The sequence below is a fragment of the Lutra lutra genome, chromosome 9, assembly GCF_902655055.1.
Source record: "Lutra lutra chromosome 9, mLutLut1.2, whole genome shotgun sequence".
NCBI lineage: Eukaryota > Metazoa > Chordata > Mammalia > Carnivora > Mustelidae > Lutra > Lutra lutra.
In genome coordinates, this window is record NC_062286.1 from 73,102,340 (window position 1) to 73,126,121 (window position 23,782).

The window sequence follows — 23,782 nt, forward strand, 5'->3', positions numbered from 1 at the left end:
CTCCTCCTCTTAGATGGAAAAAAAAAAAAAAAAAAAAAACAAAGAGCAAGTCACGCAGTTGATAGAACAGAAAAAAAAAAATCCAGATTTTTTTTTTTTCTGGTGGCCCAACCCTTCTCCTACTGGAGTATAAATAGCCCCCAAGGATACCCAAACACAGAATCAAAAGGTTCTTCGAGTGAGAGCAACCACTCTTTTTACATAATAGATATGCTATGAAGGAAAAAGAAAAAGCCACATGAAATGTAAGATTTGAAATAAATACTACTCAACCACGCGAGTTATTCATTTCTTCTCTCCTACAATTCAAGCTACACGGTAGAAAGATTGGAAAACCCCCGTGCTACTCCAACTTCCCTACCAAAACCTGACAAGTTAAAAGAGGAGAGAATATGTGACCCCAAAGTAGTCAGCAGTGATTACTTGATACCCATCCAGACTGATCCACTGTAGTGGAGAATAAATCAAGCAAGGCTGTTAAGCTCTTCTCAGATGATTTACTAAACATATGCTATGGGTCTGCACTTGGGTTTCACTTCTTCTTTCTGTTCAATAGATACAGACTGAGGACCTACTAGGAGCTGGAAGCTATGACATGTTCAAACAAATATTAAGAGCAATAGACGGGGGAAGGAAAACTAAAGCCATACTTACAGTGTGTTACATTACAGGCTATAGAATCGGGTGTCATGGGCACAAACTCAGCTAGGTTGTGTCAGAATCAGTGTTATAGTGAAAATGACATTGAGTTGAGTCTTCAAGGAAAACCAGGAGTTTAACTAATGGGATATGGGAAAGGAAGAAAAAATCATTCCAGATCAATGAACAGCATATACAGAGGTATGAAAGGTTGAGGAGATCAAATAAGCAGTTAGAGAGAGGGATCAAAAAAAGAAAGACAGTATTAAAGACATAAGCTTTCTTTTTCGTGCTATCTAGCACAATGTGGGGAAAGCCAATTTTTTTTTATTATAATTTTTAAAAATCTACCTTCCTTGGGCAAAAACTCCCAAATGACTACATACTGGTGACTGAGCCAATCTGACCTTGAGAGGTCATTTCAAATAAGGAAGAAAGAAATCTGTTCTTTCACTTTCTGTCTGTAGAGTCTTAGACAACTTCCAGGCTCTTGAAGTCCACCTCTTCCAGCAAGACTTCCAGGATTTCCACTGTCCAAACAGAGTCATTGTAAAGGGGGAAGGAAATGTGTTTTAGTGATGAAATTGAATAGAGGAAATTATGCATTCCCATAGTTATCTATAAAATCGCCTTGTTTCTAAATCCTTCATACACAGATCATACAATAATTTTTTGCACTGGTAAGATAAAGTGGGCGACGGATGTAAGTTCAAACAGGTTTCCACCACTTAAGAACTGTGTGACTTGGGGGAAGTCACATAACCTCTCTGGACATCATTTCTGGTGTTGCTACAAACACCCAGCAAATTTGTTGTGAAGTTTAGACATGACTGGAGGGAGGGCGCCTGTCACAGGGTCTAGCCTGTAATGGGCCTCTCCTTGGGGCAGTTGCTGTACATCATCATAGCCCTTTCATTCATTCAACAAATCTTTTTTAGAAAGTTCACATGTGGGGCACCTGGGTGGCTCAGTTAAGCATCTACCTTCCACTCAGGTCATGACCTGGGGTCCTGGGATCCAGCCCCATGTGCGGCTCCTTCCTCAGCGGGAAGTGTGCTTCTCCCTCTCCTTCTGCCCGCCACCCACCCCACTCGTGCTCTTTCCCAAATAAATAAGTAAATGTTTCTTCTCTCCCTCTGTCGCACCCCGCTGTGCTCGCTCTCTCTCTCTCTCTCTCTCAAATAAAGAAATAAGATCTTTAAAGAGATAGAGAGAGACATAACAGGAAGCCAGGAATAGAAAAATAAATCTGAACTGGCTTTTGCTCTCTAGGACGTTACAGTATATAGTGGAGAAAGAGAACAGACAAATAGCTATACTGTAAGGAAAAAAGTGGTCACTACCAAGAAAAATACAGAGAAATTACTTGGGAAGTTGAGAGAACAGAGATTACTTGTGGGGAGGGAGTTAGTGGGACAGAAAGAAGGAGAATTTGGGGCTGAGAACCAAGGAGAGGAAAAGCATCTGAGCGGGGCATAGTATCCGTCTGCTCCTCTCACAGATGAAATAAGAGAAGTTCCTGGAAGGGACAAATTTCATTCAACTTCACACTCGTTACCGCAGAGCCTGGGTGAGAATTCAGAACTCCCTACTGCTTGTCCAAAGCATTCACCAGGACCACCCTCTCCTTCCTGTAACTAGAGGACAGGGCCGGCCGGGGAAAGCTGCAGAAGGGAGGAGGTAGTGGGGTCGCTGGCCGCTCCCCCAGGTCGAGGCAGAACAGTCTCAGCAGCCGAGGCCGGGCGGGCGCGGGAGAGGGGGTGGGCAGAGCGAGGGGCGGGGAGAGGGGCGCGGGCGGCCCTCCGGGGCTGGCCAGGGCACCCGGCCCGCCGCCAGAGCCCGAGCTCAGGCTCGCCTGCCATGGGGCGGCGGTTGCCCGCGCTGCGGCCGCTGCTGGCGCTGCTGTTGCTGCTGCGGCGGGCGCTTCCCGGGGCGCACTGCCCGGAGCCCTGCAGCTGCCCGCCCGACGGCGCCCTGCGCTGCCCCGGCCCGCGGGCCGGCATCACCGGACTGTGAGTACGCGGCGCCCCGCCCCGGCACCCTCGCTTGCTCCGGGCCACCTCGTCTCCCTACTCTTTGGCCCTCTTTACCTGGAAGCTTGGGAAAAAAGGTTTCGTTCTATCGAATTCCATCTTTTAAAGTGGTGAGAAGACAAAGTTTGGGGACTATCTTTGCCAACCAGTGCCACGCCTTGGGTGGGGGCCCTGTCGCTGCGCACCCTGCAGCCTCTGGTGGTCCCAGACCCGCAATTTCCCGATTTACCCGGTTGGGGCTGCGGCAAGGGGCGTGGAATTGCCCAGAAGCCACGGAGGGGGTTAGGCCCGCTCCCTGCAGCTGCTGGGAGGGGATCGGTTGTGATGCTTCTCAATCAGCAGCTGTCCATGTCTTTGACCCTTGCGCCAACCAGCTTGGTGAAGGTTACCGTGACCTCCGGCACCCTGAGCTCCTCTAGGCATGTGGTGGCGCGCCCTATGGCAAGGGGTGACCTAGTCACTCAACCCGGGATTGTTGGCTGGCCGCGTTTCCCAACCAGTGCCGATGTGGGCCTTAGTAAGTTTACAAGCCACCTCTTTGCCCCTTCCCAGAGGCACTTGCATCTCTATCTGGTTGTCTGATCAAGGTGTGCCTTGTGTCACACCTCCCACACACCACCCAGGCCTCCCCTTTACAAAGGTGATTAAAAGAATTGCACACATCAGCAAGAAGGTGGAGGAAGTTGTTTCCTGAAGCAATGGGTTGAAGAGACCAGGGGCCTTTAGTGCTAGTGTATCAGTGTCACCTGGTCTCTCTTCTTTGATTTAGAAAAAGGTACCACACAAACAGGCTCCTGGGGGGCTCGGTCAGTTGAGCATCTGCCTTAGGCTCAGGTCATGATCTCAGGGCCCTGGGATCCAGCCTTGCATTGGGCTCCCTGTTGGGGGGGATAGGGTCTGCTTCTCCCTCTCCCTCTGCCCCTCCCCCCAGCTTGTTTGCTCTCTCTCCCTCTCTCTCCCTCTCTCTAGTGAATAAATAAAATCTTTAACAAAAAAAAGAAAAGAAAAATGTACCACACATCATATGATTCTATTTACATGAAATGTCCACATAGAAAGCAGATCAGTAGCTGCCAGGTAGGGGTGAAGGCCCGGGGACTGCTAATGGTCGTGGCTTCTAGGGGTAACAAAAATTACTTAACATTCTATTGTAGTGATGACTGCACAACTCCACAGACATACTAAAAACCTTTGCACTGTACACATTAAATGGGTGAATATTATGGCATATGAATTATATTTCAATAAAGTTGTTAGAAGAAAAGAAGAAAGACAAGAACTATAAAAGTATCCAAAAGACACTAGGTTGGTGGAGACTGGTGTTATATTCTAACCATTGGCAGCAATGAATTTCCATTCTTGGGGAGGAAAGAGGCAATCCCCCACCATTTCTTTGGGCCCCAGCAGTCTGTCAAGAGTCTACTCCATGAAGGGAATTCCCCCTCTCTCCTGAGATGCTGAGCCTCTCCCCTGAAGAAGTTAGTGGCCTTCATGGTGTGCCTGGGTGACCCAGTCAGTTAAGCATCCCATTCTTAATATCAGTTCAAGGTATGATCTCAGGGTGGAGAAAGCCAGCCCCATATCAGCTCCAGCACTGGGTGTGAAGCCAGCTTAAGATTCTCTCTCTCAGGGCGCCTGGAGGGCTCAGTGGGTTAAAGCCTCTGCCTTCGGCTCAGGTCATGATCCCAAGGTCCTGGGATCGAGCCCCGCATTGGGCTCTCTGCTGAACGGGGAGCCTGCTTCCTCCTCTCTCTCTCTCTCTCTCTCTCTCTCTCTCTCTCTGCCTGCCTCTCTACCTACTTGTGAGCTGTCAAATAAATAAATAAAATCTTTAAAAAAAAAAAAAAAGATTCTCTCTCTCCCTTGATACCTCGTGGCTCAGTCAGTTAAATGTCTGCCTTCAGCTCAGGTCATGATCCCAGGGTCCTGGGATTGAGTCCCACATCGGGCTCCCTGCTCAGTGGGAAGTCTGCTGCTCCCCTTGCTTGTGCTCTCTCCCTCTTTCCCTCTTTCTCTTTCTCTCTCTGTCTCTGACAAATACATAAAATAAAATCTTTTAAAAAGTGCTCACTTCGGCAGCACATATACTAAAATCTTAAAAAAAAAAAAAGATTCTCTCTGTCCCTCTGCCCCCTCCCCCCCAAGAGTGCTCTCTTAAATAAATAAATACATAAATAAATAAAAATAAAGTTAGTGGCCTTCAGAAAATGTTTGCAGTTGAGAGATACAGTTTAAAGATTGAGGGGTTTATATTCATTAGTTTCCATTAATTATCTGTCAGCTCAATTCCCTGAAGGTGAGGACCATGCTGATAGAATTGGTTTCAATCAATCCACAAATTTATGGAAACTGCCTTCTAAGTCCCAGTCCTTGTCCTTCACTGACAAACCTCCCATCTTGCTCTTATGAATGATTGTGCCACTAACAGCCTTTCTCATTCCGCCAGCACTTATCAGACAGACTTCAAGAAACTGAGGTCCAAAGAGATGGACTAACCTGACCAAGGTCCCCTTTTGCTATTGAGTACCAAAGACTGTTAACTGTGTTTTTATATTTGCTTGTCTTTGTAAGAAAGTTACATTTTCCTAAACACACACACACACACACACACACACACACACACACACACACACATATGCACTATGGAAAATATGCAGGATTGAGAAATGGTTTTGTTCGTTTTTGTCTTCAAAGAGCAGTAAGAGAAGGAAAACATGGAGGACAGACCGAAGATAGGAGGGCTGGGAGAGAACATATTTGATGGAGTAAGATCTCTGTGAGGGTGGGAGTATCAGTCTCAGATCACAGGGGAAGGGTTAATCTTAGAGAGGGGATGCTCCTGAGTCCTGGGGGATGGATAAATGTGTAACTTCGCATTGAGGCAGAAGACAGGAAAAGTGAACAGCTTCATACTGAAGTCCTCTTTCCTTGGCAATGAGTGAATGAAATGGGAGACAGTAATTACAAGATAGGGAAAAAATGCTATGTATAACAAATTATCAGGAGCTCATCAGAAGAAAGGTGAAATCATGAATAAGGCACCCAGAAGAAGAGAGAGGTCTTAAATGAAGTCATGCACAGGGTCAGACTCTGCAGAAAGAAGGGGAGCACTCTTGTTTCTGGCGGTTGGAGGAGCCAGGTACTACTGCACAGCATTTCAGAATTCATCACTGGCCCCTCAGTAGATGCTAGTTTGTATTTTAATCTTCCAGGCCTTGGAAGTCTGCCTTGTAAGACTTCTACCTAAAAGTCCACTATTTGGTTTAAAAAGGGGAAATAAAAATACATGGATTTTAATTGTCATTGACAAGCCACTGTTTGCAAATTTTGAAAATGGCACTATTCAATCACTCATATCTTTCTACCTCTTCCATGTTTTATTAAAAACTTAAATACTTAAAATAAAAAATGTGATACAAAGAATAGCCTCCCACATGTTCATTCATTCTAATTGGGGGGAGGGAAAGAAAAGGAAAAAATGATTTAAAACATTTCCTTTTCCTTTTCTTATTAGTCTCAGACATCTGGAAGGAAAGGGAAAAAATTTTTTTCACCTTGCCCATGGTTATATTAAGATCTTTGTCTCTATGACAACAGAAAGGTTGATCTTCTTGATATGGAAACAGCTTCTGAAAAATCTGTTAGTTAGAAAATGCTAATAATAATAATGGCAATTTATTTTTTGCATGTGTGCCTACTGAACAGACATTAAACCTTAAACTTTATTATAAGAAATAATCCAAAGACTTTGGAAGGATAAAATGTGCTGTATCTATCAATCTAATATTACAAGAAGATGTTAGGCTCCTGACATCTTTCCTGAATGTTTCTCCTTCTTGTAGCTTCAGTGAAAATCAGGGTCCAGAACAGTGTTCAATGCTGTAGAGGGATGTACCGGTGGAGGGCACGGCCCAGTCCCTTGAGGAGCCCACAATCTAGATAGAAACACACGCAAGAGAGTTATGTGGTCAGAGAGAGAGGTAACAAGGGTCTAGGAATTCAAAGAATAAAGCAATTACTATGGACTGAAATCTCCAAGGAAAGGCTACACAGATGAAGGATTGTGGGGCTGAACCTTGAAGGAGAGAAAGGAAGAAGAGTCCCAGTGGAAGAACCACAGGTTAGACTAGATTCAGATTCCTTGCTGAGAAGCAAAGAATAAAGTTGAATGGATTCGAGCTTTTTAAGCTTCTCCTAGGCCCTTTGGGGAATTTTTTTAAAGGAAAATACAAAATCATCAGAAATACTCACATTATCCAGAGCATTGTGCAAAAAGAAAAAAAAATCCCAATATATAGTCCTTAACTAATAAATATTCAGTCAGTCATTCTTGAACAACTGATTACAAAGACATTAAGTAAAAATCATGACTTGGAGTCATGTCCCCTTGAAGCTTTCCCCAACGTCTCCTCCCTCCCATACAAGCATCCTTTGATACTCTGTACTTACCTATATCTTTGCACATACCCTGCCATAATGTAACCTTTTATTCAAAATAAGCCTCTTCTGGGAGATCAGGGTTTCCCAACTTCAGCACAACTGACATTTGGAGCCAAACAATCATTTGTGAGGGAGGGCTGTTTGTACACTATAGGATGTTTAGCAGCTTCCCTGGCCTCCACCCATTAGATGCCAGTAGCGCTGCCCTCCCAAATTATGACAAACCAAAATGGCTCTAGACATTTGCCCAAATGCCCCATGGGAGGCAAAATTCACCCCTACCTCTGGTTTTGAATCACTGTGCTAAAGTGAGAACCACAACCACTTGAAAAGATCCTAGTCAACTTAAGAATCCCAGAATTTGATGGGCATTATGATTCACATTCAGCACATATTCATGTGTTTCTTCAGCTACTGTGATTATCAAACTGAGTAGACAGATGAATAGGAACAATGAACCAACGCACACACAAACAAAAATGTATATTAGTTAGCATGTACTGCATCTCAATGTCATTTAAAAAATCTCCATCATAGAGGACAGGGAGGTGAGGAGGTTATATGGGTAGTGGAGGGAGTTCTTTGTGTTATACCAATGCCTAGTTTCCAGATTTTGCAGATCCCCCAGTCTGTCCTTTGAATGGGCATAGTAAATGTATCCACTTCAAAGAAGCAAAACTAGAAGCTTACCCATATGAGTATATCCCATCTAAATTGCTTTGATTTTTGTTATTTGTTTATTTTAACTCACTTACTAGAGAAAAATCAGTCTTCAACCCAGGATCCATTAAAACCAACCAAAGCAATCCCCTAGGAGCCCAGACTGAGACCAATGGGTTCCCAGTCAAGGGTACAAGGTAAGAGTTTACAAAACATGGAGAAGCATACCAAGTTCTTCCAAGTACAACAGCTTCCACGCAGCTGAGCCTGGCCAAAAACAAAAACAAAAACAAAACAAAACAAACAAACAAACAAAAGCTCAATTCATAAAGCTCCTGTCTCAGCTCCCAACACCACCACTCCCACACACCCAACAAAAGCAAAGGCCCAAAGTAGAGGTTATCTTGAACCTCAGTTCTGACTCAAGTCTCCCAATGACACCTTCAAGGCAATTCTTAAACCTGGCTGTGCTATGAACAGACTCCTTGGGGGAAACTTTGCAAGGACCAAATTTTATTAGTTTAAAAATTATCTTTCTGGGGACAGTAAATGATGACCCCTAGCAGGACACTAAAAAAGCAAGCAACAGAATTCCCAAAATCTCAGTGCAAGTGTAGAGCCAAAAATGGTTCATACACCAATTCCTTTGGCATCAGACCCAGGATCCTCCTTGGAGAGCAATAATTCCTTGTGTTTTCTACTGCCCTATTCTTTTTTATTTCAAAAGCAGTAAGTCAGATTAATTCAGGGCTCCAGTTCTGCTCCTTCACCCCCTCTATCTTCTTCCCAAGCCTCTGAGTTTGGCTTCTTTTCATGTCTTGAAATGAGGCACAAAAGCTTTTCTTCTAAAATGTAATCTGCCAGACTGGCTGCATCAGACGGTGTCTTGGCCATGGGTAACTATAATCTTACCCATGGAACTTTAAAGTCATGTGAATAGTGGTGGTAGAGAGACCCTGATGCTCATTTCCAGACCCAAGGGGGCAGGCTCCGTGGAAGCATATGCATTCTGTTCTGGCAACTCCCCTTGGCGTGCAAAAAATCTTATTTAATGCAGATTTTAGCAAATTTCTCACCAGCTATTTTTTTAAAGAGGAGAATTAAAATAATCCCACCCACCAGGCAGGTGGGCTTTCTGACTTGGTGGGCAGCTTCTAACAGCTTCTCTCTATGGGCTTCATTCCCCCCAGCTTCTGCCTCACAGGGAGAGGACACCCCCTCCCAGTCAGCAAACAACTCACAGCTGCGCTCTGTGTGGTCCTGAACAACAACTTAATGCCACCTGAGCCAAACCCAGAAAAGTCCAATTTATAAGTAAAACTCAGCTTTCAGAATGAAGGGGGTCCCCCCCACCCGCCACCCCCCACCCGCTGCTATGACATTTGTCCTTGACTCTGATGAAATGAGGTGGCTCCTGGGTTCCTAATTCTACCTCAGGAGCAGCAGCAGACAGGATTTCTGAGCCCACAGGGGTAGGGCTGATCTGGTATGACAAGGTAGGGTCCACTGCAGCCTTCCTATTACCTGAACTGATCAACAGGATAAAGACCAGTCAGACCAGAGTTCTAGCACGAGGTCTCCTTCCCTTAATTTGCACCATGGGTTCGGGCTAATGATATAACCTCTGTGCTGTCTATAAAAGGGGCAAGATGGTTCCTGCCCCTGAGCAGGGCTGACTGTGGTGAAGATAAATGAGCTGGCAGAGCCAAAAGTACCCGGAAATAAAGGTTCCACCTAACTACAACATGTGATTGTAACGATCTGATGATACAGAGAAGACTACAAACCCACAGCTGGTGAATGAGGTTGAACAGAAAATACATATCCTCCAAGGGGCAAGCCTGGTGGAATAGTTTTGTTCCTGGGAGGTGTTAATTAGAGAAAATGACCCCCGAGGTCTTCTCAACCTGGAAGGTGAATAAGTTAGAATCTCAAAATAGCAGAGCTCATTATTGCCTGGAGTCTGATATGCTAGTCTTCTCAGCACAGGCTGAGCTGCCTTTGAAACATGCCTCCTAACACCTGATTAGAGGCTGTTTTCTACTGTACAACCGGATTAGTCCTGTGTATTTGGCTAGAGCATCTGACCTATTCTAGGTCCTTTCTTTTCTCCATTCCCCATCCCAAGGCTCCGGCTGACACACAGAAGACCTGTTGGCTGTCTGGGAATTACATACTAAAATGTGTAAGACAACATGCAGAACCCATAGACACTGCCCCTGCCCTCCAGGAGCTTCTAGTCTTCAGCCATAGGAGAGAGAGGTCTAGTTCTCAGATGGACTGCAGAGAAAAGCAGAAGGTGAGGAAGCTTATAAACCAAGTCTGGTAGGAGTTCAGAATAGGGGGTCATCGCTTCTCGTCTGAGTAAGGAAGAAACTTCAGTGGAGGCATGGCTCGAGCTGTAGTTCTCGGAGTCTCTTTCTCTACGGGGACAGCCAGACCGGTGCAGCTATCCCAGAAGCCTGGTCCTACTCTCTGACACGGGCTTAGAGAAGCCACGGGCGAATCACTGTCCAGAGCCCTCTGCTCTCTCACTGACCGCCAGCACACTCCCCCTGCTATGGGTCCTCAATGGAACCGAGGCTTACTTCCCCCAGGAAACGGAGGCAGAGCTCCGGTTAAGGCTTTTCTTATTTGTAAGCACTGGAAATCAGCTCTGACCAACTGAATCATCAGAGGTTAACCGGGCAGAAGAATAAGGAGGAAGGCGAAAGGATATGCAGGATCCCAAGAGCAATTGGCGTTTTAGCAGCAAGAGGTCAGTTCCCATTCCTCTAGATTCCACCTTTACAATGAGTCAGCTCCACAGTCCTAGCACAAGTTTGAAATTCCCAAGAGAGAGAATCTGCCTGTGCAAGAGCAAAGGAGCAACAACAGTCAAGGAGATGCTCCACCCAGACGCAACCAGCAATGAGGCGCTTCCACAGAAGGGGCATTTTTGAGCAACACAACCACACAAATTGGGATCCACCAGAGCTGAGGAGCTGGTGAAGAGTGAAGGCACTCATGCCAGTAATTTCAGGCGCTTCATTATTTTTTTTAAAGATTTTATTTATTTATTTGAGAAGGAGAGAGAGAGAGTGCATGAGCAAGGTGAGGGCAGAGGGAGAGGCAGACTCCCTACTGAGCAGGGAGTAGGATGCAGGACTCCATCCCAGGACCCTGGGATCATGACCTGACCCGAAGGCAGACACTTAACTGCCTGAGCCTCATTTCAGGCACTTTAAATCTATCCTCAAATTAATTAAAAGTATGTAGTATATCAGTTGCAACCAACTTTTACAGGCTTATTTAAAAAAAAGAAAAAGAAAAAGAAAAAAGAAAAGTTTGTAAGTGTCTGGAACAGGAGCCTGTAATGAAAGAGTTTCCTGAAGCATACCTTCAGTGTCACTGTCCTGACAACATAATATTCTCGGCTTCTAAAAAATGCTTTTGAGAAATGATTACAGATGATGCAGACATTCCCTGGGGAGAATTCAACATGTAATTTTATTTACCAGAGGTATTCTTGTCATGTTATATTATTGCTAGAAGAATTCAGTTTAAGGGGTAAAGATTGGGTTATTTGGCTTTGTGTCTGTAGAAAACTTTAAATGGGTTTTGAGGTAAGGGCTTAGATGTGTTTACCATTCTCCTCGGAGGCTTTATATCTTTAATTTAGTTGTTGCACAAATGACTTGGAAAATCTATTATCCAGGGAATCTTCTTGAAAATTTGGGTTCACACTATAATTCATAAGCTCCTCACAACTTCTTGGGTGCTCCAGAAAGTCTGTCTTGGAGGAGTCACCCAAATTACACTTCGCCATGGGAGGGTTCCAACTGACTGAACTTTTTAAAATCAGTGAGCAAATGAGAGCTCTGCAGAGTGGTTCTCTAGGGTTGTAACATTTAATGGAAAATTGTTCTTTATCATTTTTTAAAAGGGCTGTCAGGTGACACCTGTAAGAAATACCTGATCCCAAAAGAAAGATACCAAGTGGGAATATTTCCCCTCCCTCTCAGTTGTCCTATCTATAATCAGCAGAGAGTTGAGTCAGGGAAAAGTCACAGATATTTTATAGATTAAAGAGTGACCTATGACAAATAGAAGAGTCCATTCCAATGTACTGAACCCACCAGCCCCTACGCCCACTAATCCTCTACCCTTGACAAGGAAGTTAGAGTTGTTGCTAGAAGTCACTGCGTTAGCTTGATCCTTTGCAATAAGCAGCTGTGGATTAGAAGTATTCACTGTGCTCTTATCTTGTGCTAGATGCTATATTAGTACTATATAAATGGTCCCTTATCTAATCTCAAAAATCACTGGGGTAGTTAGTATCATCATTATCTTATGAGTGAAGCTGTGATTTGAATGCAAGTAATCTGGCTCCGGAGTCCAGTCTTCACTGCCCCACGAGGCTGCTTCCAGAGAGAAAGCACATGCCATTGGTAATGATGGCATATTCTGGAAAATACAGAGCCTCTGAGAGAGACCTTTAACCAAGGGTAGAAGCTGACCAGCAGAGAAGGGTGGATGTGCCAGATGGTGGAGACAGTGTAAATGAAGGCAGAAAAGAGAGAGGCAAGTTCAGGAACCACAATAGGGTGATTTGTCCACAGTGGCACGGTCCAGCAAAAATATAACATCAGTCACAGGTGTGATCTTCATTTTCTAATAGCCAAGTTTAAAGAACTTTTAAAAAGTGAAATCAATTTCAGTGAAATAGTTCATTTAATCTCCATGTATAAAATATTATCATTTTAACATGTAATCAGTACAAAAGCTATTCATGAGATACTTTATATTCTTTTTCTTTCTGAGTCTTCAACAGCTAGTGTATATGGTACACTTTCAGTGCGTCTCAATTCAGATCTGCTGTGTTTCAAGGGCTCAATGGAAACATGTGGCTTGTGGCTGCCTGACTGGACAGCACAAATTGAGTGTGTGGATTATGTGAGAGAAATAGTGGGTGACAGGACCGGCAAATGAAGTTTAAACCTTTATTTGAAGGGCCTGAATACAGGGCTGAGACACGTGTAGATAGTAGGCAGGCCAAGAAAAGATAACTGAGTATGATAGTAACATGGTGGGAGTTACCAGGAAGATTAATCTAAACCAGTTAGGGGAAACCCAGTGTGGGGTGAGGGGAAACCAGGTCAGGGACTAGTCAGAGTGGAGAAAAGAATGCCCAAGAAATTTGGCAGTGGGAAAGGAATAAAGGAGCTGGAAGCAAGAAACCCTTGTGAAGGCAGGGTCCAGCAGAGAATGGGTGTTCAGTGGTGGAACAGAGGAAACATTCATATGGGGTATGAATGGGGTACCTGGTACATTCTCAAATTAATAGTACAGAGAGGGGGAAAAAAAACTGAGTAGTCATACTTGCTGAGGAGGGTAGGAGAGAGAAAGACAACCCACTCTGGTAGGCTCATGGAGGAAGAGGAATTTAAGCAGCATCTTTGAAGTTGAAGACTGTGAGCACATGCCCTCCAGAAGCTGATGGTTCTGTCAGAAGGCTATGTTTTCACCGGAGAAGCAGAGGATTGTTTAGCAGAGTCTATCAACAAAAGCCCTAGAGGAACAGCGCTGGTGTGCTTCCATTAGTGAAAGACATAGCACTGTACCAGAAACAAAGTGACCTATGTTCTAGTCCAGATCTGCCACAGAATTGCCACATGGTTTCAGGGAAATCATTTTGCTTTTCCTAGCTAAAGATTCTTTGTCTATAAAGTGAGGGGTTGGACCAAATCACTGGCCAGCAGCCCTTTCTTCTGATTCCTTGAGCCTAATACGGTAAGTGTTTAAAGGAGTGGTCAGTCAAAAACACCTCAATGTATTTTTAAGGAGCATTCCAAATTTCCAGATGTAAAACTGAACAAATTGCTTGTCCATCTATACTGACTTCATATTTCAGGTAATATTGACATCTCAGCTCCCTGTAGGTAAATGTTGAAGACAAGAGGCCAATAAATGAAGACATACCCAGTAATGAAGTTACCAAGTGGATCGATACATTTGAAAACTCAATGATTTAAAATCATTTAGAAAGGGGGAAGCCACTTTTATTTCCCAAGATGAAAGCAAGTTTATTATAATTACCGAGCAGCTTTGAAAAGAACACAGACATTCTTAAGTCTCTGTTGAATTTAGATCAAGGTCTTATGTAATAAATACAAAAGCATTAACATTCTTTTAAATAAGGTAATGCTTCCACCTCCTATTTCAATGAGTTCATTAGGCAAAAAGCTTTGAGCATGTCCAATTTCTTTTTTGCTCCTTCTGATCTGGTAGCATTTTAAAATTCAGGGTCTATAGCAAATAAACTAATTGTCTGTGAAAGATGGATGGATGTTTGTAGCTTTCGTAAATCAATAATATAGATGGCTTTTCTAAATAATTAGAAGGAAGTGAATAAAAATATTTCATTTCTGCTATGCTGGGCAGAAAGACAGGTAAAGTCTCTGACAGGATACCTAGGACTCCACCCAGTCTTTGGGGACTTCATTTGGTGCAAGACTTTTTCCCAGGCTCTCACCTTCTTCTGGCCGTGCTTAGCCCCCAGGCTTCAGAAGGTGATCCTAACTTGGAAATCCTGATGCAATCCAAGCTTTTAAAGACCAAGGGGAGGAGGGGAATCTACAGTTGCCATTGACTTCATGTGAAATCTGTCTTTAAAAGGAAAGAGTGCATCCATTGGAACTGTATTTTCCATTCACCTAGGGAGTTTGCTGTTTAAAGGAACTGTCCTTGGAATTCTTTTGTAGGACAAAAAGCCCTTTGATAATGCAAATGGATCCCAACTGATAGGGTTTTATAAGCAAGGATTTCTAAATCCTGGATTTCACTGAGGGGGGACACAGTCCTCCTGACTCTGAAATTCATCAGCTAACATTATTTTGAGGGTTCCTTAACAAGCCAGTGAGCTGGGCAAACCGGTTCCTTCCAAGGTCATCTGTGTTTTTAACAACTTCCTTCCAAGGTCATCTGTGTTTTAAACAACTTTAACTGAAGAAAAAAGTAAGAAGGGTTCAAGCCCTACCTCATGAGTATTCAGGAGACATTAGGAACATTTAAGGAGGACCTGATAATATGGCATCCTTTTCAGGGTGATTGAGTTTATGTAAATGCTATTTGCTTATCTGTAAATTGTCCCTTGGTGCTGAGTTCTGACACAAAATGCTCTGGTGGCTTGGCAATTGGGGTTGGCTGGGAAGGTGTCCAGGTCAAAGAGTGCATGGGAAGGAGCTCTGAAGGTGGGATGGCCCTTCTAACTAGTCTGACCTTGAGGCAAAGGGGTCAGGCCCTCACCCTGCATTGACCAGTCATTGGATGCATGCTGCCGAGGAGAGAAGAGGTGATCTTGGATGAGGCGGCAATCTTAGGCTGAGGGTAATTCCAGGGAAACAACTATTTAGGAGCTTCCCCTCTCCCCCTTCCCAGCCTCTGGGGGAATGAGTGCCTCAGTCCTAAAGGGTGATTTTGGCAGCCAACCACAGCATCCTCTCTAGGAACTAACCCAACTGTACCGGGTTGCCCCACAAAGAGACTCCATCTATGCCAGGGGCCCAGATTGAAAGTCAGAACCCAGCAATGAGAGCTACAGTGATGAACCTAACCAGATAGCAGTTAGGAACTCTTCTGGGTCAGTAGTGTTTTTTAAGAAGCAGAGACATAGGGATCAGGATATGGTGACTGAAGAGAAGGGTGAGAGGGGCTCCACTCCTAGGTGGACTCTGGGGAGACCAGGCAGGCTACAGGATAAGGACTCAAGGCAAAAACAAGCACAACATGGTGTCAGGGAAAGCAAGTATAATTCAAGACATCGCAGGTGTACTCCTGCCTTCCAAATATTGTTAAGTTTAGTGTAAACAATGCAGCAAGACATAGGACTCCACCAGAGACATGACCAATCACAGGATGTCAGAACTAGAGTGAGTGCTGAGTTTCAATTTACATCAACTTTAGCCCATAACTGGAAAGGCTGGGGAATTCCAGACAGGATTTATGAATAAATGGAGTTTGATGAAATTAAGGCAGACTCTGTCATCCTATCTAAGTATTTGTTTCAACATCTGTAGCACAGACACTTGGGCAAAGTGGGATTTGGCTCTAATCCAAGTGTCACTCATGTTGTATCATCCATTCATTTAAAAATCAAAGTGTCATATAGGAAGATGGAAAGGAAAGAAAAGGAAAGGAAAGGGAAAAGGCTGTGAAATGTAATAAAAATAAGTAGCTGGGGCGCCCCCCACCATGAACTTCTTGAACCATCTCATGGACTATTTAGGAGGCAGACGGAACTCTCGACCCTACAAGTTCAACCTTACGTTTGCCCAGTAGCCTGGCTCTTTACTACCATCTGAGCTGCCTAGTTTAGGACTTTCACATTCCTTGTCTGAGACAGAAAAGGCTCTGCCCCTCTTTTATTTGTCTTTGCTTTACGCATAGCTTTCATTTCCTTTCTTGACCCTGGACAGTGGAGCTGCTGAACTGTCCTTGCCCTTGATCTTCTGTCCCCAGTTCTCCTTGGCTGCTGCTCTACAGCAAATGATATTGACTAGGCTTTTCCACAGAAGTTCCTGAAGTTCACAAAACTCTTGGACTACACATAGGCCTAATTTCAAAACCAGAAAAGAAGAAAAGAAGGAAGGGGAGAGGGAAGGAAAGCAGGGGAGGACTCAATACATCAAAATAGAACTTTCATTCTTTTTCTTTTTTTGTCTCTCAGATACAGAAGGTTAAGTCGATCACACTTCTTCATGCAAGCAACGTCATCGCTGGTCCATTCAAAGTCACTCTGCTTTCAGTTATTCATTTCATCCCCTCTCTCACTTCCTTTCAACTTGCTATAGGCAAGGATCCTAATATCTGCTGAGCTGTTTTCTCTTAAAATAGCTAATATTTTGTATGTGTATACTTTTTAATTCGGCAAGTAGGACTTTATGTCATGAATGTCTTACTTGTTGCTCTCAGTACCATGATTCTAAGATCCACACAGGCTGTTCTGTGTGCCTTTAGACTCTTGCTTCTAGCTGCTGACCTATGAGTTAGGTACGTGCTGCCCACACTACCATTGTCCCACTCAGTAATGGACGCTCAGTTTGCATCCTACCCCCTGCTGCCACAGTGCCATGAAGGACATCCTTAAACTGGTTCCCTTAAGTATCACTGTCAGAATTTCTCTGGGATGTATACTGGCGGAGAATCACAGGGCTATTATGGAGACAGTTGTTCACATTGCTAAAAGTTTCTGGCCTCACAAAAGCACCCATCAGAGAAGGAGCACCTTCAAAGGCAGTACATTCAAATGGTTATTGGCACGTCTGCTCAGGAACTGCTGCCAACTGAAGATGAATCAGGAAGGCAGACATGACATCTCAAAAATAAAAATGTAAGTCAGTGGGAAAAATAGCTTTGCAGTCATAGAACCACATTCTGCCCCTCACTTCACGAGACACATCCAGTGGCAAAAACTCAGTACACCTGCCTCACCCACCTGTCTCCCCATTCTCTGACTCCCTGGCCTCATCCTCGCCCCAACCACATCCACAAAGTTACCTGCTGGTTGCTCAGTGCCTCCTTTATGGTAGGAACTTTATTTTTATTCTCATTACGGCTGCCTTTCCTGATCTGCAGCATCAACATCAACTACAAAATTTCATCGTGCACTAGGGCTGTCCTGTAGTCACTGGGGACAGCCAGTGCGAGATCTACAGCTTCTCTCACTTCTGTCCAACCTTTGCTCCTCATCCCTCATCCCTCCATCAATCAAAAGCTCTGGCAACCTCCCTGGTCAAACCTGAGCCAAACTGCTCTCCTGGGAGCCACATCGTGCTCCCTTTCTGAGGAGGAGGCTGCTTGCTGAGAGGCTCCAGTTTCTGGGTTCCATTTGCATGAATAAACAGCTCTGAAGGGCTCGTTTTAAGCTTTTATGTAAACACTCTCCAAAATATGTTCTGTACTGCATTATCCCTAGCAATAAAGATTCTGGAATCAGAATTTGGCTGTCAGTTTTATTGATGTGGCATGGGGTACAGTAGAATACAGCTTTCTCTTCTGGAAATTTATTGACTTGGCAGTGTAGAGAGCAATAAAACTGTGTTTTTAATCAGTAAGCCAAGCGGACATGATTCCAGAAGAAATATAGGAAGCAAACATGCCATCGTAAGAAGATTTCTCCCCCCGCTGTCCCTGTTCTTCTTGGATGCCCTGTTAAATAAGTTTGGGTATTGAACAATGTGTTTGGTGGGACTGTCTTCAGGAATAAAGTCAGAGGATCAAGTTTGGATTACTTCCTCTAAGTTGTACCATCTCTAAGAAACTGTTGAGTAAAAGCATCTCTGAAATGAAATTTCTCTGCATTAGTCCCTAGAGAGGAACTATGGGTAAGATGCTCCGTAGGAGAAATTGAGAGAGTGCAGCATTTCTCTTATCAAGAGAAATAAGATTACAATGCCTGTTCCTCCACCTTGCTCACTGACAGAGAGTGGGCTACCTGTATAGACCTGAAGGAAATGAAATCACCATCTCTTAAGAGATATCTGCATCCCATGTTCATTCCAGTAGTAACAGCCAAGATATATAGAAACAACCAAAGGGTCCTTCATGAATTAATGAATTATTATTCATAAAATTAATGAATACATTTTAAAAATTTGGTAAATACACACACACACACACACACACACACACACACACACAAACAAACACACACACACACAGAGGGATATTTTTCAGCCATAAAAAAGAAGCCAATTATGATAGCATAGACACATCTGGAAGGCTTTATGCCAAGTGAACTAAGCCAAACAGAGAAAAACAAATACTGTATGTTATCACTTATATGTGGAATCTAAAAACAACAACAGCCAGTTTCCTACAAACAGAAGAGAATCATGGTTGCCGGGCTGCAGGGAGGGGAAAATGAGGAGCTATAGATCAAAGGGTACAAACTTTGAGTTCTAAGACTATGTTCTGAGGATCTAATGAAAGTAGATTTTAAATGTTCTCACCCTCTCCCAAGAAGAGTTAACTATGTGAGGTGACAGATGTGTTAATTTTCTTAATCTTGGTAATGATTCCACAATGTATGTGTATATCAAGTCACCACACTGTATACTTTTAAGTATATACAATTATATTTGTCGTTATTCCTCAGTTAAGTTTGTGGTGCGGAGAGAAAGAGACTGGGTAAAGAGTCACATACTTTGGCTCAATAGCACACCATAGAAAGAACATCTGGGCTCAGTCCACTTGGTCACGTTACTTTGTTTAGGCTACTGAGTCTCTTTGGGATCTACTTCCACTGCTATCAAAGGGAAATACCCACCTTACACCATTGTTGAGTGGATAAAATAAGGTTATAGGCAGGTGTGCACAACTCACATAGCACCTTATACCAGTAGCAAGTCCCTTCAGAGACCATAAGACATCTCCCTGATTCAAATACACTCCTGATGCAGAAGGTGTTCTTTCCCGCAACCACGATAGTCCGCTTGACAGCATCTCCCACCTCTACTTTCTTATTCCTGATACTCACTTCCCATCTGAAATGTCCTTATTCACTCCCCTGACCTCTGCCAGTGCTTGGTCCAAAACCCTGAACCACTGTAGATGCTTGATGCTGGCTGAACATTCACCCCTCTTTGCAGATGCTATCATCTGAGATGGCTTAACCCCAGCAGGCATACATCATCCTGTCCTGCTTTTGCTATCACTGAGGAATTGCTTTTTTCTCAACTTTTATGTAATGCGTAACTTTTGTCTCAATTCAAGAACACTCGGATTGTTCCTCTGAATACATGTGAGTGACTGAATGGAATGCCCTGTAGATGGTCCCTCAAAATGGCATGAGATGCCTATGTGATTGAGCTATCATAGCAGTCCCATGGTCTGGAGGGGAGGATGCTGAAAGGGGCTGTCTGGGGAAGATGGTATAGATCAAAACAGGAACATGTTCCTAGTTCCTAGAATCTTCCCTTCTCTGCCTGCCTGGTTTCCAATTGTATTTTCACCAGTCACTTCTCTACTTTTCTCAAGACAGCTTATTTTCCATCTTCCCAACAAGGCCTATGGGGCCACCCTCCAACGATTTATCAGCTCTTTACTTGGTGCCCAAGCCCTGTTCTTTACATGGCTTATCTTGATTAATCCTCATAACCACCCTGTGAAGGAGGAATTATTATTCCAATTTAATAGATGAAGAAACCAAAATAGAGGGCTTACATAACACCCTTAGGATCAACTGGCCAGGTAATGGGAGAATGGAGATTTGAACCCAGGTGTGTCTGAGCCCAAAGTTTGGGATCTTACTTATAAAATAACATACTCTTTGATAAAGACCAAAAGTGAGTCTTGGCACATCTCTTTATCGATATGTTGGAATTCTACACCTGAATCCAGTCGTTGGAACTCTGGAGTTACATGTAGTTACACACACATGCACACATGCACACCTACACACACACACACACACACACACACACACACGTTTTATTCATGAACTTAAAAGGTACCCTTTTAATATTAAACTCTTGGCTTTCCTTTCTTCTTTTCTAGATCACTCAACTATCTCCCTATCAAACTAATCCCATCTCAAGCTTTCAGAGGACTTAATGAGGTCATAAAAATGTAAGTAAGATACTGCATATCAAAAGACATTCGTAATTGGAATAATAAATTTTTTGTAAGAGAAAACATAGTTGAAAAGGGATAATTTTTCTAGGAGAGGAACTGTGTTAAAGAAACCCCAGTATTGTTATCTTTATAATACAAATAATATCTAGGGACCTTTGAAGAAAAGTATGATTTTCAAGAGTCATTAAATTCCAGATAATTAACCTTACTTCAGTGAACTGAATGCATTTTGATAAGTGATGATAAACTTCTCAAGTAGAGAAGAAAATAGATTCTAATCATAAAAATTCTCCTTCTGCTACAGCAGTTATTCCCTTGTGTCACATTTTTAGATAACACCCACACAGAAGAAAATGTGTTGGAGGTTTATTGTGCATCAGAAGATAATCTTTATATCTAAAATATAGTAAGTATATGACAAAAACACAGTATTTATAGCTGTATTGATAAAAGGCCTTCATCAAAAGTGTAAAGCAACCCGATAATACAGCATGATCTCACATTTCTGTCAGATGTAACTTCAATCCTTTCTCCCTGGGTCTCAGCCTCTAGGGCATAAGACACCATACACTAGAAAGAACTTTCTCAGGAGTCTGGTTTTTCAGCATCCTCCTTAATGTCAGGTGAAAGGACCTCAAAGGCCATTTAGTTCCTAGAGAGCATCTCTGATCTTAACAATCCATGGGGCTTTCAAAGTCAGTTTACATCACTAAAGATGCTGCATCATCAATCCTAGCTCCTTGGGGAATCTCTGACTGCTCTTTAGGGTATTAGCAAGCAATGAGGATATTAAAAATAATTCCCCCAAAATTACAGAATGTCAGTTTCCTTGAACCTAACCCTTACTCTTCTGCTCTCAAGTTTAAATGTTGAGTTTTGATAACTTTTAATGCATTAGACCTCCTCATGAGAAAAGCAGTCACAGCTAAAGAAACAAACCATTAGGTACAAATAAAATGAATCAGTTCAGTCCATTATCGTGTTGTTCATAAAAGACATTAACTGCCTTAGGCTCAGCCTTTCTGTGGACTAATGCTCTCGAGTCTGAAGGCTTCAGTGAATGTTAACCTTAGAAACACTTAAATGTACAATTTGTGAATTTGAGACTTTTTTTCTCAGCTGGCAGCGAATGGTAGCTTATGTTGGGATTTCAGGGTAACAGTGACATTCCCTGCATGCCTGGGATGGTATATGGCAAGGCTAGTTCCTTTACGTTTGTGTCTTTTTAAAAAAATCCATTCAGGGATGCTCCATTGGTTGGGCACCCAACTCCTGGTTTTGGCTCAGGTTGAGATCTCAGGGTTGTGAGATCAAGCCTCGCATAGGGATAGGGCTCTACGCTCAGCATGGAGTCTGCTTGGGATTCTCTGCCTCTCCCTCAGCCCCACCTGCCATTCATTCTCACTCTCTAAATAAATAAGTACATAAAATCTTTTAAAAAAAAAAGATTCCATTCATTAATCCATCCATCCGTTCATTCATACTCTATTCACCATACAATATGAAGTCAGCACAGTTTCTGAAGCGGACAGGACATACTCCTTGTCCTCCATTTGGTAAAAGGAAAAAAATCAAAGAAACAGACAGTTACCACCCCAAAATGATACTACATGCTGAAACTGACCACCTTGCAATTGCCTCAGAGCAGGATTTGGGGAAAAGGAAAAAGAGTTATGAAACAATGAATTGCAACCCAAATTAAAACCTCACTAAAGTGACGGAGCTGGAAATTCGGACATCCTGAGCCTTGTCCTGAACCTGCCCATAAGCATTTTTTGCCTCTCTTCTGGAAAGTTTCCATTTCCAAAGCTGTCATAGAAGGGAATCTGATTAGATTTTCTCAAAAGACCTGTCCATTTCTAACAATCTGGAGCTCTGAGTCATACATAAACAAGAAAAAAACCCTGTCACATAAAGAGGGGCTACTGAAACCTGCATTTCAACTGCACCTGGGTTATAGATGCCCGTCAATGCTCCTAAAGGGAGATGGTAGCACTTTATGACGTGAGGACAATAGGAGGCATCCCTGTTCTTTTTTAATAGGATACACTGGAGCCCCAGTTGTTGGGTCACACACACAGGTTATTATGATGCATGCATGGTCATTTCTTTTACGTTTCTTTCTTTCTTTTTTTTTTTTCTCTCCTTTAGTGAAATCTCTCAAAGTGATTCTCTGGAAAAGATAGAAGCTAATGCCTTTGACAACCTCTTCAATTTGTCTGAAATGTAAGCATCAGTTAACAGATAGTTTATTGCTGTACACTATTATCCTTGCTGGCTGGAGCCCATTCAGTATTTGTATCCAAGCATCCACTGCTAGGAATCCAAGAGGAAAAGACCACAGCAATTACTAGGTCTGGGCAGGCACTAATTTCTCTCACTGCAGTGGCCTGAAGGTTGCCATGGTGACAACTGCTTCTCCCTGGGAGCTGTATAAACTCTGAAACATCACAACACAAAGTTGGAAATTAAAATTGACATTGTGGAGTCCTGCCGACTAGCTCTTACTTTATGGAAGGGAGGGTATGAAGTACCTGGGATAGCGGGGAAATTTGAAAGGGAGCTTAGAGATCATGAATTAGTTCATTGAGCACTGTTTGGGCATCTTCATTTATTTAGTAAATGATTCCTAGAAATCCATGTAAAACCCTGTGTTGGACATGTGTGTGCTGTTTGTTATTGTGATATTTTAGAATTGATACTTAAAAACAGTTCATTCCAAATTATTATTTTCCTCCATTATACAAAAAAGATGGGTGAATGGCTCAAATCAGTTTTCAGGTGATGAACTGATGACCAAAGAGGGTAACTGACTTGCCTGATGTCACACAGTAAGTCAGTATTAGAGCTGGGGCCAGGAATTGGGTCATGTGACTCCCAAACCAGGCTTCTTACTGCTGCCTTATTTGGCTCAAACCTGAACTTCTAAAAAATGTCACCTGCATAGGACTTTTGAAAGCTAAGAGAAGGGGAAGGATATTAGAACAAACATTTTCCATGCATTTATGTCTGGCATTTATTTCCTTGAGGTTGTGTTAATCCTCACAGTTCCCCTGCAAAGTGGGGTCATTATCTTTGTTGTTCAAGGGAAGGAATGGTGGCTCAGAGAGGTCAGTAACTTTACCAGTGTGGCACAATGGCACAATGTATGTCTTCAAAGCTCATGCATTTCCCACCACACCACAAGGCCTCCCTATGAATGGTCCAATTAGCAATTTTCTAAAGAGAATAACTGATTGATAAGAATGTGAGTACCTGCCTTGTGTCCAACCAAGGGTCAAGTGCTGCTGGAATACAGAGGAGATAAAAAATAAATCTTCCCCAGGAGATGACAATATACTCAGGGAGGTGAGAATACCTCATCAACTGATTATGGGGAAATCCAAAATAATGGA

At 43.1% G+C, this 23,782-nt stretch overlaps 1 protein-coding gene across 3 annotated transcripts in view; it reads left to right on the top strand.

Moving 5' to 3' along the window:
* The first annotated feature begins 2,497 nt into the window (after positions 1 to 2,497).
* The window catches only part of LHCGR (luteinizing hormone/choriogonadotropin receptor), a 137,426-nt gene continuing 116,141 nt past the window's right edge, over positions 2,498 to 23,782 (top strand). For all 3 annotated transcript variants that reach the window (XM_047744480.1, XM_047744478.1, XM_047744479.1), the window contains exons 1-3: positions 2,498 to 2,651; positions 20,310 to 20,381; positions 22,539 to 22,613. In XM_047744480.1, coding sequence (XP_047600436.1) covers positions 2,500 to 2,651; positions 20,310 to 20,381; positions 22,539 to 22,613 — 299 coding nt within the window. In that variant the 5' untranslated portion in view covers positions 2,498 to 2,499. The remainder of the gene's footprint in view (positions 2,652 to 20,309; positions 20,382 to 22,538; positions 22,614 to 23,782) is intronic.